Consider the following 18,017-nt stretch of genomic DNA (forward strand, 5'->3'; position numbering starts at 1 on the left):
ACTTTTCTTTTCTTTTCTTTTTTTTTTAGGTTTCTGATGTAGGGTGCGTATGGTCATTGGAGAGACAGAGACAGAGAAAATGAGAAATCACCCCCAGGGAAGATGACTGTGCTGCAGTCCCTTCTCCTCCATTCTCCTCTAAGGATTTTGGGCATACATTCACACACACCTGGCATGAGTTTCAAGCCACCGGGTCCAAGACTCAAATTGTAATCAGTCATGGGAACCAGCAGTTGGCGTAATGGCTATGTCGCTGGACTCCCACGTAGTCGACCGTGGTTCACGTCCTGGACCCGGTGGCTTAGAACTCACTCCGGGCGCATGTGCACGCGTGCCCAAGATCCCGAGAGGAGAATGGAGAAGGGATTGCGGTGTGACCATCCCCCCTGGGGGATGATTTCTTGTTTTCTGTCTCTATGTCTCTCTCTGTCTGGTGAGCGCACGCGCCCTATAGCGAAAGCCTCTCTAAAAAAAAAAAAAAATTGTAATCGGTCATGTGGGAGTTCAGTACCTTAACCACCACACCATCTACTGGCCCCTGCCAAGCACTTTTAATTCCCTCTTTCAAAATTTTACATTTAATTATTGTACATCTTTACAGCATACAATATGGTTTTAAAGCATATGTGCATTGCATGTCAGTCAAGAGAAGATATTACATATACATCTTCCTCAATAGATAACATTCCATTATTGTCTGTTAAATATTTTTTTCCTGGGGCCAGCAGATGGCATAGTGATTATGTTGCTAGGCTCCCACATGGCCGACTGCAGGTCAAGTCCTGGACCTGGTGGCTTCCCACATGGCCGACTGCAGGCCAAGTCCTGGACCTGGTGGCTTAACACTCATACCAGGGGGGACCAGCAGATGGCATAATGGCTACACCACTGGACTTCCAGGTATTCGACCACGGTAAACCCAGACCTGGTAGCTTAAACTCATGCCGGACACATGTATGTGCATGCCCAAGATCCAGAGAGGAGAATGGAGGAGAAGGGATTGTGGCATGGCCATCCCCGCTGGGGAGTGATTTCTCACTTTCTGTCTTTCTTCTTTTTCTGTCTTTCTGGTGAGTGCATGCGCCCTATAGCAAAAATCACTCAAAAAAAGAAAAAGTGCATGAGCCCCTCCCTCTATCCACTTAATTTCCTCTTAACATACAGGGTTTCATGCCTCTCAGCATTTACCTTAAATGTTCTTCTTCCTATACTTAACCTGTACCATGCAAGATCCTACTGCCCCAGGCTAAAACTACTCTGTCGTCCCAGAAGCAGCGTAGCCTCACGGTTACCATTGTGGTTTTAAAAATGAGACCTTTCTGGGGAAATCAGGTGTCCTTGCTCTGTCACTTGCAAGCTATCTAATCTTGGGCCACAAACCTCCCTGTCTTTGTTCTTGGCTCTGAGTGATGGGAGTAATGATTCATAACCAGTAAGGCTATCGTTGGGATCAGATGAGGTAACATATACAAAGTTCCTGGCACACAGTAAGTGCTCAAAAGAACTTGCAAATCTTATTTTGTTGGAGTGCCTCACCTCATCTTCACTGTTACCATTCTAGACTTATCTCACCTTGTAATCTTTGTTTTTTTTTTTTTTTTTTTTTTAGAGGTTGTCGCTATGGGGCACGTGCACTTGCCAGAAAGATAGAGAGACAGAAAGCGAGAAATCAGCCCCTGGGGATGGGCACACCACAATCCCTTCTTTTCCATTCTCCTCTCGGGATCTTGGGCACACACATACATGCGCCTGGCGTGAATTTAAGCCACTGGGTCCAGGACTCGAACCACGGTTGACTACATGGGAGTCCAGTGACATAGCCATTACGCTAACTGCTGGTCCCAACCTTGTTGTAATCTTTATATGTCTGTCTTCCCTATTGCACTCTGAGTTTGTGGAGGTCAGGATTGTTTTTTAATAGTTAATTAGTTAATTTTAATTTGACCAGAGAGAGACAGAAGGAGAGAGAGGGAGGGAAAGTGAGACAGCAAACCATCAGACCTAGGCACTCGAACCTCAGTTGGCTATGTGGGAATCCAGTACCTTAACTACCATGCCAGCTGCTGGCTCCAGGATTGTGTTTCTTATTTAGTAATCAGTATCTGAGTTGTGCTCTTTTATTCAATCACTCATTCATTCATTTATATAATGAAGACATGACTTGTGAATTAGCCCAATGGGTATTAGAAAACCACTGAAGGTTCTTTGACAGAAGAGATGAGAGGGGGAATTTCTAGGTGTAAACCTAGAAATGACCTAGTACAAACTAAATACTTACTGAGTGATAATGATGTGTCTGGATTGCCTCTAGACAGTTGCCATATGTTATGTCATTGAGGTCGGTAGTTATTCTACAAATTAGGGAGCTGAGCCTTGAGGAAAAGAGACTATGAAGTAGTACTGGGGGAGGCTACCTAGAGCGACAGCACTGGTCGAGTGGTGATAAGACTTGGCTGAGTGGGGGTGTGTGTTTGTGAGGACAGAACCAGCAGGACTCTTACACTCGCTGTTCTCCCTCCTGCAGGCCTGAGGAAGATCCTGAAGGTAGTGGGGCAGGTTCCGGATCTGCCAAACTGCCTGCCTCTGACCGATAACACTCGCATGCTGGCCTCTATCCTCATCAACAAGCTTTATGATGACCTGCGCTGCGACCCTGAGCGTGAGCACTTCCGCAAGATCTGCGAGGAATACATCACGTGAGTGTCCTGGGGACCTCGGAGGGTCTGGCTCTAGATTAGTTGTCTATGGCTGTGTAACAAATTATCCCAAAATTTAGTAACTTAAAACAACAATCAGTATTTATACTCTCACAGTAAAAAAGAAATTTAAGAGTGACGAGGCTGGGTGGTTCTCCCTTATGGTGTCTTATGAAGTTACAGTCATATGTTGGCTGGGGCTGCAGCTATCTGAAGGTTTGACTGGGGCTAGAAGATCCTTCCAAGATGGCACACTGGCATGGCTGGCTATTGGCAGGAGGCCTCAGTTCCTCCCTGTGTGGTGGACTTTTCCACAAGCAGCTGAAGTATCACCACCACGTGGCAGCTGGCTTCCTCCAGAGCGAAGCAGCCAAGAGAGTACAAGGTGGAAAGGGCTATGTCTCCTACAATCGAACTTCAGAAACTGCATAACTCCACTGCATTCTAGTCATTGAAGCAAGTCACTAAGTCTGGTCTTTGGGAAGAGAATCAGGTCCCGCCTTTTGAAGGGAGGAGTGTCAAAATATTAATATTTTCTGACATATTTAAAACCTGCTACAGAAGGGATCAGCAGGTGGCATAATGATTATGTAGCTGGACTCCCACATGGCCAACTGCAGTTTGCATCCTGGACCCGGAGGCTTGAAACACGCCAGGTACGTGTGCATGTGTGCTCAAAATCCCAAGAGGAGAATGGAAGAGAAAGGATTGCAGCATGGCCATCCCCTCAAGGGGTGATTTCACACTTTCTGTCTCTTTGTCTCTGCCTCTCTGGTAAGCACATTCACCCCATAGCAAAAATCTGTCTTAAAAATAAAACGAAATGAAAACCTACTTCAGGCTCCTGACGTTAAAAGGAACAAATGACTTGTCAAGGAGGGAGACCAGGCTCTGTCAAGACATTAGGAACATGTGGTTTTGGGTAGACTAGATGGTTCTGGAGCCCCAGCAGCTGGAGTGCTTACTCAGCATGTTTTCAAGTTGACCCAGGGACCCGAACCCATGGTTGGCCACATGACCTCCAGCTGTGCAGGACTGGTGTGCCACTGTGACTAAGAGCAGCTGGCCCAATGTTTAAAACTTAGTCCCAGTGTTTCTCAAACTTGTATATTAAACAATTCCTGGGTCACTCTCCCTTGACTCAGCAGTCTGAGAGGTGGCTCAGGATGCCCCATGCTTAAGAGCATACCAGGTGAGTGTCAGGTGGGTGAAGAAACTGCCTTAATCTTCTGTTCCTTTCTTTCTGTTTTTTTTTTTTTCTTTTTATTATCTTTTATTTATTATTTGTCTAGGTTTTTATTTTCTTCTGTTCCTTCCTGTATTCCAGGGGTCAATGCACTGTTTCTTCTCTTTTTTTCTTAGTTTGCAAGAGGGGGCGTGTGCTCACCAAAGAAACAGACAGAGACAGAGAAAGAGAAAGATGGAAAGTGAGGAAGCACCTTTCATGACAGGTGGTCACACCACAATCCCTTCTCCTCCATCTCTCTCTCCTTTTGAGATTGTGGGCATGCACATATATGTGCCTGGTGTGTTTCTCAGTTGCCAGGTCCAGGACTTGTGAGATCCAGTTGCCTTAACAGCCAAGGGCTGATCCCAGAGAACTGTTTCTGTCAAGGGCCAGGAAGTAGAGTGTTCAGTCTTTGCAGGACATGCAGATCTCTAGTGCATATTCCCCTTCTTTACTCTGCAATGCGAAAGCCATTCTCAGCTCCCTGGACTTGGCCTGCAGCCAAGCTCGCCGACCCCTGATCTACTCCTGTTGGTAGTTAGCTTCTCCTAACCCCTGACTTTGACTTGCAGCTTCTCACGGCTTTTCTCTTTCTCCCCCTCAGCATCCGTTTCTCCTGCTAATTTCCTGAGACTCTCATGAGGTCCCACATTGAGTTTCAATAACTGTCATCCAACTAGGCCTTGTTTGGACAGAGTTTTTTGTTTTGCTTTGTAGAGGATTTTGCCTTAGGGTGTGTGTACTGGTTGAAGAGGGTAGAGGGGGAGAGAAAAAAAACAGAAACAGGGAGTGAGAAAGTGAGAAATCACCCCCAAGGGGTTTGGCCACACCGCAATCTCTTCTCCTCCAGCCTCCTCTTGGGATCTTGAGCACACATGCACACACAGCTGGTGTGAGTTTCAAGCCACCAGGGCCAGGACTTGAACAGTGGCCAACCATGTGGTAGTCCAGCAATGCAAGAGCTACACCATCTGCTGGTCCCGGGATAGAGCTTTTTGACTCAGCCTGTGGAATGCTGGGTGAGTGGGGTCATGCTTGCCACAAATGGAGCCTAAGAGACTACCTTTTACCCAGGTGTAACACACTCTGCTTCACTGGGGGCTAGGGGCTGTGTGGAGGTCCAGGTACCAGTGAGCATTAGAAACCAGCTTAAATGGTAGATCTCACAAGCTGTGAAAAGCTCTGGGCTCCCTGGGCACTGAGTGGAGGAACAAGGTGTAGGACATGGAGCCTCTCTCCCTGAGTAGGACTTGCCTGAAGTCACCCAGCAGTCAGAGACAGATATGGGGCCAGTGTGTAGGTCTCGGACTCAGTGTGGAGTTCTGCTGGCCAGTCCATGCGGCCTTCTTCCCTCTGTACACATCAGCATCTCTGCTGGGTATATCTGCCTGATTCTCCACATGAACCGACCCAGGCAGATCACAGGATCAGAAGACACAACACCTCTGCCCTTTCCACACAGGACTGTCCCCTAGAGCCAAGAGAGTAGAGGCTGAAAGCAAGGCAGGACCTTCCAGCTGGTTGATCCCAGGCCCTCACTTGACAGAGGATGGGATGAGACTAGGTCCTTCCACTACATTCTGTTTATTAGAAACAAGCCATTAAGTCTGGCCTTAAGGGGAGAGAATGAGCCCCACCTCTCTCTTTTTTTAAAAAAAATATTTATTTAATTTTACCATCATCATCATTATTTTGAGAGATTTTTGCTATAGGGTGTACACGTGTACTCTCCAGAGAGACAGAGATACAGAAAGACAGAAAGCAAAAAAAATCACCCCTCAGAGGTGATGGCCATGCTGCAATCCCTTCTCCTCCATTTTCCTTTTGGGATCTTGGGCATACACACACACCAGGCGTGAATTTCAAGCCTCTGAGTCTAGGACTCAAATCGTAGTCAACCATGTGGGAGTCCAGCGCCTTAATCACTACACCACCCGTTGGCCTCACCATCATTATTTTTCAATTTGCTTCAAGGCACATGCACTCACCAGAGAGAGAGAGAGAGGGAGAGAGAGAGCAAGACGCCAGGTTCGGGACTCAAACTGCAGTCAGTTATGTGGGAGTCCAGTGCCTTAACCACCTGCCACCTGCTAGCCCCTAGCCCCACCTTTTGAAAGGAGGAGCGTCTGGCCCAGGCCACGCTACAGAGCAATGCAGAGTGCCAGGTACCATGCTAGGCCCGTCTGTGCTGTTTTGGATGTTGTATTGTTCCTCTAGACATCCCCGCTGCCAGATAGGCCTCTGGTTGACAACTCTCAGCTGTCACCTTTCCTTGAGATTTACCTCAGCAGAGGGCAACTGTGTCACTTTCCCAGGGCAGCTGGCAGCTGACTCACCCCAACTTGGAACAGCTTTGAGGGATGGATGGCTCTAGAACTCTGCAGGCTGAGGCTTATGGTGATTGTGTGGCAGCCCAGTCCGACTTCCTTCTCTTCCTAAGACCTTCTTCTAACCAAGTTTTGTGTGTCAGTCCCAGAGTCAGAGTGGGTCTCCCAAAAGGCACAGCAAGAGACACATCTATGTCATTTATCCTCACAACTCTGAGAAATAGTATGAGCCTCAGTTTATGGATCAAGAAGCTGAGGTTCAGAGAGGTTCAGTGAATTGCAAAATGTCACACAGCACAGAAGAGGTAGAGTAGGGTTTAAATTAGTCTCTTGTCTCCAAATCTCACATAGTTGGGTCAATTTGTTTGTTTTGAGAGAGATCTTTTGCTGTAGGGCACTTACGCTTGCTAGAGAGACAGAGAGACAGAAAGTGAGAAATGATTCCCTAGAGGGGATGCCATGCTGCGATACCTTCTCTTCCATTTTCCTCTCAGGATTTTGGGCATACATGTACACATGCCGGTGTGAGTTTCAAGCCACTAGGTCTGAGACTCGACTTGTGGTTGACCACGTGGGAGTTCAGTGTCATAACAACTATGCCACCTGCTGGCCCCCAGTTTTCTCTCTCTCTCTCTCTTTTTTAAAAAAATTATTTAAGTTTTTAAAAAGAGGTTTTTATCTTAGGGCACATGAGCTCACCAGAGAGAGAGAGAGAGAGAGACAGTGAGAGGAAAAGAAAAATCAACCTCCAGGAGGATGGCCATGCACGCACACACACATATCCAGGAGTCCAGCGACGTAACCAGTATGCCATCTGCTGGTTCCCCTCTCTCTGCCTTTTTAAGATAACATCTCTCAGTCGTTATTCTCCTACCTCAGACTCCCAGCTAGTACAAAGGCATGCACCACCATCCCTGGTTCTTTCCTTTTTTTTGTGTGTATGTTTTTTTTAGAGACACACTCTCATACTCTCATTATATTGCCCGGGCCAGCCTGGAGGCCACAGCCCTCCTGCCTAGCCTATCCTAGGTGCTGGGATCACAGGCACACACCACTGCCCCTGGCCTTTAGATTGGACCTGGAACAGAATCTGGGCTTCCCAGTGATCCCAGCCTAGAGCACAGAGTCTTACCACACGTGCCACTGTAGCCAGGCCTGGGCCAGCTCTCTTGACCACCCTCGTTTCTGTTTTAGGGGCAAGTTTGACCCCCAGGACATGGACAAGAATGTAATCGCCATCCAGACGGTGTCAGGGATCCTGCAGGGCCCTTTTGACCTGGGCAATCAGCTGCTGGGCCTGAAGGGAGTGATGGAGATGATGGTGGCACTGTGTGGCTCAGAGCGTGAGGCGGACCAGCTGGTGGCTGTGGAGGCCCTGATCCACGCCTCCACCAAGCTCAGCCGTGCCACCTTCATCATCACCAATGGCGTGTCGCTGCTCAAAGAGATCTATAAGACCACCAAGAACGAGAAGATCAAGATCCGCACGCTGGTGGTGAGTAGGCCCGGTACCACCACTGGCCTGGTACCAGACAACGTGCCAACCAGCAGGGATACCAGGATGCACGAGGCCTGGCTTTCTCTTTGGGGAGGCCACACTCTGGGGATGCCCAGATCCATTCGCAAACCCCCTGAGAACATGGTGGCTCAGAATGACAGGCCCTGCTATCTAACTCAGAAGGCCTCTCCTCCATCTTTGTGAATGGCACTCACACTGATGCGCTTTTGTCCAGAAGGTGTTTTCTGAGCATTCTCCAAAAAGTCAGTTGTTTTCTTAATCCATTTCTATATGGCACAGTTAAACCGATCTCATTTTTTCCACTTTATTGAAATTGTTTTTGTTGATTTTTTTTCTTTTCCTTGTAAGTCATTACAGTGAAGATTTGAGTCATGGACCTACTTCTCAATTCATGTCAACATTTTAAAAGCTACCCTTAGCTTCTGCTATTGTGAGGTTTCTCTTATAGAAGACAGGGTTCCCCCTCCCCTCCAGTCCAATTTATCCTCTCCGTCTCTCTGTTTCTCTGGCAAGTGCACATGCCCTACAGCAAAAACAAAACAAAACAAAACAAAAGCAAAAACAAAAAACAAAACAACAACAACAAAAAACAAGAAAGAAAAATGTACGCATTTCAATTTGTTACAGCTACATGACAAATGAGGTCTCTGCCCATTTTGGTGCCATGACAAGATTTATCATTTTAGATATGGTTAGCATTCTCTTGTGCTGATTTCTCAAAATGGCAGGTGCAAACCATCTGTGAGGTCAAAATAGTGCAAAGGAGAGGGCGAGGTGAAACCCCCTAGTGTTATGGGCATCTACCCTAACCTAGAAGCTTGAGGGAGGGCATCTCAGAAGAGGTGTCACCTAGCCGAGTTTGTAATATGCATAGAGGTCTATCCAGGTAGAGAAAAGGTGTAAAGTGTTCTGGCCAGCTAAGCCTTGTCCCCAGGCTTTGGTGTCTCTGACCCCCCCATGTCTCTGCGGTCTCCCCTCCTGCACAGGGACTCTGTAAGCTCGGCTCTGCAGGCGGCACGGACTACGGTCTCAGGCAGTTTGCCGAAGGGTCGACAGAGAAGCTGGCCAAGCAGTGTCGCAAGTAAGGGGCCTCCATGTCCTGGTGGGCTTCCATGGAGGGCTCTCTGGGATGTGTTCTAGTGGACAGCAGATAGTGAAGGGCCATTGGCACCTTCAGATTGCCTCACTTTCATGGGCCCAGGCTCGCTTCCCCAGCACCTCCCTCTCTCCTCCGCTCCAGGTGGCTGTGCAATGCTTCCATAGACACCCGCACCCGGCGCTGGGCGGTGGAGGGCCTGGCTTACCTCACCCTGGACGCCGATGTGAAGGATGACTTTGTTCAGGACATCCCGGCCCTGCAGGCCATGTTTGAGCTGGCCAAGGCAAGTGTGGTCCTGGCCTCTGGCCTCAGGAGATCCACTGGGTCCTGGGCCATGCTCCCGACCCTGCGTCCTCATCCTGGTTTTGCCCCCTGCCCTCACCTAAGTCTGGATGGGTCATTTCCTACCCTCATTTTACCTCATGGTGCAATGGATTCACGACTCTTCATCCTCCTGGCAGCAGGGGGATGAACAAGGGGGCAGCACGCTTTCTTGGGGCCTCGGGTGTGAGGGCTCCAGGGCAGTGTCTGGCCTCCTCTGGGCCCCGCCCTCCTGCCAGCCTCTCCCACACTCCTTTCCTCCCCTGCGGGCCAATCTCAGGTTCATTCTCACCAGTAAAGAGAAGAAATAAGGGAGAGATTTCCACCAGAGCCAGGTCCTGCTCCCATCCCAGCTCTGCTCTGGGTTTGGGAAAGTATATTGGGCTGTGCTTTTTTCTTTTAAGTTTATTTATTTATTCAGGGATAGAAGACCCTCTGCACACAGGTCCTCATGCTGCAGTACACCCCTGTTTCACCCAGCCTGGATCTTGGGCACGCATGCACCCGACATCTACCTAGCATGCACTGCGAGGTCCTGGGACTCAAACCCAAGAACTTTCTCATGTGGGCCCAGTTGTATTATGACTACACTGCATCCTAGCCCTTGGATTGTGCTTTTGAAAGAGGCACATGGTCAGGAGCTTTGCAAGGAGACCCCTACTCATCCTCTCAGGGGTGCTGGTGAGGGTGCAGGAGACATTTGTGCCCACCCTTTGGAAGCAGAGCCTGCCCCCCTGCCCCCTCGTACTGCTTGTTTCACCAGGATGAGCTGTGTCACTCACGCTCATCCCTGCCAACCTCCTGGCCATGTCAGGGAGCCATCCTGGAAGCAGAGGTTTGCCCTAAAGTCTCCTTTCTTTCTGCCTTCCCCGCCCTGTACCTCCAGACAAGCGACAAGACCATCCTGTACTCGGTGGCCACCACCCTGGTGAACTGCACAAACAGCTACGATGTCAAGGAGGTCATCCCCGAGCTGGTGCAGCTCGCCAAGTTCTCCAAGCAGCACGTGCCTGAGGAGCACCCCAAGGTGAGCAGGAGGACCCTGTAAGGGAGCTGTGCCCCCAGACCTCCACGAGAGACGGCACAGAGAAAATAATGAAGTCATTTGTTGTGCTACGTGTTTGGGATGAAAGCGACAGATTGAAGAGGATAATGGTAAATTTACCCACCAGGTGGCGCTCATGCCTTTCTTTGTTTCAATTTTCTATCTGGGTTTTGGAGTAGGCGGAGCCAATGATTGTGAGGAAACAAATGGAACCCTGATGAGCACTTTGCAATTTATGTTGTTGATTTTACGAGTAGGAGACAGTTTTACTTCATGTCCCCACTACTTGAACAATTTTCTGGGGTATCTGAATTTTGGGGTATGGGTGCTAAGGAAAAATACTTGGAGGGGGCACATTGGTGGACATTAACCCAGATGTCACAAATTCTCCAGCACCTTCCCTAATGACTCCCTGCACACAAGCATGTGATTCTGTGTGAGGATCTGTGCAAAATATTCCCAGCTAGTAAAATAATTTAGGGTTTACAATCAAAGGAACATAACCGTGTTGCAAAATAAATGAAAAGGTGGACAATAGAGAAAGGAGAATAACAACTCATAAATACTTCATCTCCACAGGACCACAACTGCATTTTGGTGCATTATATTACCTACTAGAGGTCTTCTTTTGTTTTTTTAAAAAAATAATTTTTAATTGAATTTTATTTATCATGATCATTATTTTGCAATTTGCTACATGGCACACATGTTCACCAGAGATAGATAGATAGATAGATAGAGGAAGAGAGAGAGAGAAAGTGACCAGATCTAGGACTTGAATCACAGTCGGCCAGGTGCCTTTAACCACCATGCCACCTACTGGCCCGAGGCCTTCTTGTCTATGTTTTTTTTTTTTTTTTTTTAAGTTACAATTAGAATTTTGTGCCCCACTTTTAGAGGCCTTCTTGTCTATGTTTTTTTTTTTTTTTTTTTTAAGTTACAATCAGAATTTTGTGCCCAACTTTTGGAAAAATCTTTGTGTTTTCTACATTGCTGTGTTATTCACCAAGTCTTTTTATTTTTATTTATTTATTTTTTCAGTTTGCTATAGGGCATGTGCACTCACCAGATAGAGACAGAGAGAGAGAGAGAGGGAAAGTGAGAAAGCACCCTTCACAAGGGATGGCCACAGTGTAATCCCTTCTCCACCATTCTCTTCTCAGGATTTTGGGCCCACACGCACATGTGCCTGGCATGCTTTTCAGGCTGCTGGGTCCGGGACTCAAGCCACACAGTTAATTATATATCCAGCCTCCTTAACCTCCATGCCACGTGCTGGCCCTCTGAGTAATTTTAAAAAGCCACACAGTTTTCTATCCAGGCAAAGATGTATAGCAAGTTCTGCTGCCATGGAGTTCAAATGTGGCTTCTAGAGATTGCTCATGGCTGTCGGCTTCTTCCCAACTCCTCGCCGCTCTGCGGGTCATCAGAGTGACTATTCAGCCTGGAATTGACATTGGGTTTCCAGCAAAATCCAACTCACCATTTCCCTCCTGCCTATATCCCTCCCCCTCAATGGAAAGCCAACTTTTTGCAAGAAAATCAACATGTGGTTCATCTAGTGTTTTGGATTTTTTTTAAAAAAAGATTTATTTATTTTTTTAAATTCCATTTGCTATTATTATTTTTAAATTTGATCAGAGAGAGACACAGAGAAAGAGAGAGGGAAAGGCAGAAAGCGAGCTGCCAGATCTGGCATTCAAACCGCGACTGGCCACGTGGGAACCAACACCTTTTAACCACCATGCCACCTGGCCGCCCTGGATTATCTTTCTTTTATTTCACTCCTCTGTGAATAAGAAAGAGAACATTTGGAATTGATGTTTCCTACAGCATCAGTTCCTCGGGAGTTCTACTGGGAATGGGGAGGATGAGGAAGGGGAGAAGACCTGAAGTTTATGACAGCAGAACATGCCCCCTTGGCGGGTGTCCAGGCAAAGGGAATCTGGGGAAGGGCATTGGTTCCCGTTGATGCTCTAAGATGGCCACACACGGTGACCTCCAACAACAGTTCTAAATTTTCCAACTCTGGAGTCCAATGCTTGGAGTCAGTCTCCCTGGGCTTCGTCATGGTGTCTATAGGGTTGGTTTCTCCTGGAGGCCCCAGGGGAGAATCTGATTCTTTGCCTTTCTTGGTTTTTGGAGGCCACCTACTTTCCTTGACTTGTGACCTTGAATCACTCCAACCTCTCTCTTCACTTCTCTGCCTTCCTTTTATAAAGATCCCAGTGGTTATATTGGGCCCACCGAGGAAACCCATGCTTATCTCCCGTCTCAAGCTCTTTTAAAAGTTCATTTTCCATGAAAAACACATGCACATGCACATGGGAAAGAGAGTCATCATCAGCAGGGTCTTGTCACATTGCCATCCCCTCCCCCAGCCCTCCAGCTAGTCAGGAACTTGGGCAGCATATGTTCAGATCAACTCAGGAGCCAAACCCACGGTCAGCCACGTGGCTTCCAGCACTGCAGTTCAGTGTGCTACCACCTGTGCCACCAAAGCTGGGCCGTCTGGCTCCCTAACGTCATCATGAACCCGAAGTCCCTTTAGTGATGTGTGATCACACATTCTTAGGTTTTAGGGATCAGCACATGGACAACTTTGGAGGTCATTATTCGATCTACCACAAGATGTCAGAAATGCACCATTTTAGTTCTGATACAGCTTGGCTTGATGCCTGGCCTCTTCCCCATTGCTGTCTTTTCCTCTCCCCAGGACAAGAAGGACTTTATAGATATGCGAGTGAAGCGGCTTCTGAAGGCAGGGGTCATCTCTGCGCTGGCCTGCATGGTGAAAGCAGACAATGCCATCCTCACCGACCAGACCAAGGAGTTGCTGGCCAGGTATGGCTGCAGTGGGCCAGGGCTGGGGCTGGGTTTGGGACTGAGGGTCTGGAGAGCAGGAACCTGGGCAGGGATATAGAAATAGTGGGGGATCAGATGAGGGGAAGAGCCAGTGGGAGACCTGGGAAGGGACTAAAGGCATCTGTGTTGAAAAGTAACATGGCAGGCAGATCACCATGGGTGCAAGTTTGCTTCCAGTGGAAGGAGGTCACTGTCCATGCTGGTTACTTTATTCCCAGAGATTAAAGGCATGATCTCTGTGCAGCCCAGTGGGAGGGGGCAGACGAGGTCACAGTTGCAGCACAATGCAGTGGGTGCCATGAGAGGGATGTGCAGTGAGTTGGTACCCAACCAGCCAGGCTGGAGGGGAGGCAGGTGTGTAGCCAGAAGGCCTCCCAAAGGATGTGACAACTCAATGGGGCCCTGAACGAAGAAGGGGAGCCACCTACATGCAGGAGACAGAAGGGCCCAGGCAGAGGGAATAGCAGATGCAAAGACATTGAGGCTGGGGGAGAATGAGTGACTTCTGGGTTCTCCTGCAGTATGTCCGGAATGTGGAGCACATGGGGAGAAGTGGTGCTCAAAGTGCCCTAAGGGATGCCAGGGCCAGGTAGCGGGGGGCAGGGGGAGAGTGTCTCCTGGGTGGTGTGCAGCAAGATGCCATTGTTGTCTCCTTACTAGGGGTGAGGGGCTCTTTGCAGCCTCACTGCATCCTCAGTCCCTCATCCCTAGGTAGTATCTTCCCAGGTGGCTGGTTCTGAGGTATGGGCTTAGATTGCACCCTTCAGGGTTTCCCCGGCTCTGAGCAGCTGGCCTGCTGATGCCCAGCAAGTGGGTGCGGCTGCGTTAGCTGCTCTCCTTTGTCCTTGGTTCTGCAGGGTATTCCTGGCACTGTGTGACAACCCAAAGGACAGAGGCACCATTGTGGCTCAAGGTGGTGGGAAGGTAATGGGGCTGGGTAGAGTCCTTGGCGTTCTAGAAGGTGCTGTGCTGGGGCGAGCACACCGTGTGTGTGCACGTGTACATGTGTGTATGTGTGCATGCATTCTCCTTGTCTGGCCAACCTAACCAGCCTCTCAGAATAGCCTTTTAGTCATCTGTGTGCATAGCCCCGAGGCTATATCTGCTTAGTTTTAATGACGTGCCATGAAGTTTATTTTGGAATCTCATCTATCCTCCTTGTGATCAGAAGGAAGCAAATATAGAGCATGGGCTTGAATGCAGACACTGGTGGCTACGTCCACAAATACTTGTAGCTCTTTAGCTGTGTAACCTTAGGCAAATTACTTAATCTCACTGACCAGTTTCTTCATCTGCGAAACCAGTGGTGTGGTTTCACACACACACACACACACACACACACACACACTCACACTTTATAGAATGTTACAAAGACAGAGAATGTACACTTAAAACATCGGTTCAGAGGTGCTCAGTAAATAGCGTCGCTATGTTTAGGTTTGGCTTGGGCAGAAAGTTAAAAAGCCAGTTTACTGACTTATTCGTTTTCCCAAAAGCCAAAGGGACATGGATGAGTGGAAGGAAGTGGGGGTGAAGACCTTGGTGACCCTGGGAACCCGGGGCAGTGCATCTATGATTAAGTACTTGTTCCCTATGCTGCTCAAGGACTGACTATGTCAGAGTCTTCCTGAACCTTGGATGGGACAGATGAGGCAGGCAGACCAGCAGCTAGAGGGGGAGGATGGGGGAGAGGTTGCCCATGTCTGTGGCTGAGTAGTGACTGTGCCCTTTCTTTCAGGCTCTGATCCCCCTGGCTTTAGAAGGCACAGACGTGGGCAAGGTGAAGGCGGCCCATGCCCTGGCAAAGATCGCAGCCGTCTCCAACCCGGACATCGCCTTCCGCGGGGAGAGGGTGGGTGTTTGGGGTGGGTGGGCTGGGGACACTGGGAAGAGTCTCCTCTGCTCCTGGGGGGGCTTTCCCAGGATCACCCTCCCAGAAGCTGTTGTCTCAGCTGCAGAGTAAAGGAAACAAGCCCACCTCTCAGGCTCATTGCAGGTGCAATCGGACAACATGTGGAAACGTGCTTTGGGAATGTTACAGCGGGGAGTCTGTAATGCAAGTGCCCGTGAGGAAAATCCCCACCTGATTTTCTCTTTGACCTCTCCTTTGCAGGTGTACGAGGTGGTGCGGCCCCTCGTGAGCCTCCTGGATACGCAGAGGGATGGGCTCCAGAACTACGAGGCTCTCCTGGGCCTCACCAACCTTTCTGGGCGAAGTGACAAGCTCCGGTGAGTGGAGCAGGGTGGAGGGGTTGAGGTGAAGACAGGCGTCTCATGAAGGGTTTGGCTGCAATTCCATATTTGGCACGTGCTAATGCTGCTCTCCTCAGAGGACAGCATCAAAGGCATCAGGTGGGGACATCGGTGGGAGGGATCTGAGCTAGCCCTTGGAGTGACCGCATAGCGCATGTACAAAGCCAAAGGAGACTGTGGAAGCTCATCTCTCTTCCTTTCTTTCTTTTTTTTTTTTTCTGGAGAGGTTTTTGCTATAAGGCGCGTATGCTCACCAGAGAGACAGAAAGTGAGAAATCACCCCCAGAGGTGGATGGCCATGCTGCAATCCCTTCTCCTCCATTCTCCTTTCAGGATCTTGGGCACGCGCACACACATGCGTTTGGTGTGAATTTATGCCACAGGGTCCGGGACTCGAACTGTGATTGATTCCATGGGAGTCCAGCAACATTGCCATTACACCAACTTCTGGTCCCAAGGCTCATCTTTTATTTATTTATTTATTTATTTATTTAGAGAGGTTTTTGCTACAGGGCGTGTGCACTTGCCAGAAAGACAGAGAGAGACAGAAAGATAGAAAGTGAGAAATCACCCCACCCCCCAGTGGTAATGGCCATGCCGCAATCCGCTCTCCTCCATTCTCCTCTCAGGATCTTGGGCACACATGCATACGTGCGCGGTATGAGTTTAAGCTACCGGTCTGGGACTCAAATCATGGTCAGCTATGTGCAAGTTCAGTGACATAGCCATTACGCTTACTGCTGGTCCCCCAAGGCTCATCTTTCTAATGTAGTCGAAAGATGTCCAGGTGGAGGAAAGGGGATTAATTATTTCTTTTTGGGAGCAGGGGTATGATGGAATGTATTGGATTGTGTTTATTTGGGTTTCAAGTGACAGAAAACTCAACCCTAACTGGCTTAAGCATTAAAAAATTGGAGCAAGCAGGTGACGTGGTGGTTAAGGTGCTGGGTACACCCATGTATATGATCATGGTTCGAGTCCTGGGCCTGACAGCTTGAAAATCACACTAGGCATGTGTGTGTGTGCATGCCCAGAATCCTGAGAGGAAACTGGAGGACAAGGAATGGTAGCATGACCATCTCCCTCAGCGGTTATTTCTCGTTTTCCCTTTCTCTCTCTCTCCACATCCTATGGTAAAAACATTAGGGAAAAAAAAGAGAAAGAAAAAAGGAAAGAAATTTATTGATTCACATTCATTAAAAAGCTGGAATAACTCAGATTCGGATGAGGCTTGCTAGGAAACTGTCTTAGCTCCTAGTTTTCTACACTCCTCTTCTCTCTGTGTTGTCCTAATCCTCAGAGGGGCTTCTTCCCCACCCCAATTGTCACAAAGGTAGCTCTGGACTTCACATCTCCTTGGCTTTGTGTCTTGAAGGAAAGTTCTCTTCCCCAGCAGTAATACAAAGACTCTCTACTGGGTGCCACGTTCACTCCCACAGCCCTCACTGCTGTGCCATGTCATTAGCATCTGCCTCTAGGTGCCCCTCCTGGAGCTGGGGCTGGTTCAGTGTCACCCAAACCATGCTAGCAGAGGATGTTGGAAGGACACCCTAGAAAAGAAGAATGTCCCTTGGGTCCCCAAACCCCAAATACTCACTACAGGGACTCAAGAGTCTTTGTTTTTTACCTTTCACTCCAGGCAGAAGATCTTTAAGGAGAAGGCCTTGCCAGACATAGAGAATTACATGTTTGAGAACCATGACCAGCTGCGGCAGGCGGCCACGGAGTGCATGTGCAACATGGTGGTCAACAAAGAGGTGAGGGCAGGGCTCGGGCAGGGACGGGGAGTGATCAAGGCATGGAGAGGGGGAGGCCTGTGGTCAGGAACCAGGTGTGATCAACGGCCATTACTGTGGTATTCAGGTAACAGTTTGGCCAGAGAACCTAGGGACCCCAGAATCCTCTCTGGATTCAGTTCTCCTACCTGTAGGGACTCTGAGAAAAACACATGCATGAATAAAAAACATAAAATAATGTTATCCCAAGCTGGGGCTTTGATCTCAAAGCTTGGGCTGGATAAGGGAGAAGGTACCATTTCTCTAAGGTACTGAGACCTAAAAAACTTCATATACCAGATGACCAGGGTCACACTTTGAGGGCAAGAGTCTAGACCACTCTTGCATTTGTTGATGTTCTACATATATACAAAAAAAAAAAAAATCAAAACACAATTGTGAACTATTTTAGAGTACTTTAAATGCTAACATTTGATGAATGATCACTGTTGCTAGAGAAATTGCAATGTAGTGGAACTGTGCTTTTCACAGAACAATGATAAGATTTATAAAAATACAATAAATTCAGAACATAGGCTTTGTGGTCTAGTAATGAGACCAAATATGGCTGTCTGATGAACATCTTCCCATCCTGTCAGTCTTGCTGTGTCTGCAGGATATAATTTCATCAGGGTTAGCAGCAGGGTCTAAATCTAAGGCCCTTCATGAATGTGAGGACAGGTCAAGTGACTCTCCTGGGCCCTTAAGTAGGGCCTGTGTTTTGTCTCAGTATTGAAGTCTAGCCTTGGATCTTCCCATTACAGGAGGAAAACCCAACCTTTGAAAGCCAGTTATAGTCAGAGGAAACGAAACTACTTGGGACCACCAGGGAGCTGGTCTAAGGCTAGGGAGAGGGCCTGGCAGCCATGTGCGGGAACCAGACCATGTC

The 18,017-nt window shown here is 48.5% G+C and overlaps 1 protein-coding gene across 1 annotated transcript in view; it reads left to right on the forward strand.

Annotated features, from left to right (window-relative positions):
* Positions 1-18,017, forward strand: part of UNC45B (unc-45 myosin chaperone B) — a 34,137-nt gene that overhangs the window by 10,840 nt on the left and 5,280 nt on the right. The window contains exons 9-18 of the mRNA XM_006154405.1: positions 2,525-2,696; positions 7,446-7,746; positions 8,757-8,851; positions 9,011-9,152; positions 10,077-10,217; positions 12,952-13,079; positions 13,958-14,024; positions 14,839-14,952; positions 15,214-15,329; positions 16,993-17,110. Of these exons, the coding sequence (XP_006154467.1) occupies positions 2,525-2,696; positions 7,446-7,746; positions 8,757-8,851; positions 9,011-9,152; positions 10,077-10,217; positions 12,952-13,079; positions 13,958-14,024; positions 14,839-14,952; positions 15,214-15,329; positions 16,993-17,110 (1,394 nt within the window). The remainder of the gene's footprint in view (positions 1-2,524; positions 2,697-7,445; positions 7,747-8,756; positions 8,852-9,010; positions 9,153-10,076; positions 10,218-12,951; positions 13,080-13,957; positions 14,025-14,838; positions 14,953-15,213; positions 15,330-16,992; positions 17,111-18,017) is intronic.

Source organism: Tupaia chinensis, unplaced genomic scaffold (genome assembly GCF_000334495.1).
Source record: "Tupaia chinensis unplaced genomic scaffold, TupChi_1.0 Scaffold000407_4, whole genome shotgun sequence".
Lineage (NCBI taxonomy): Eukaryota > Metazoa > Chordata > Mammalia > Scandentia > Tupaiidae > Tupaia > Tupaia belangeri.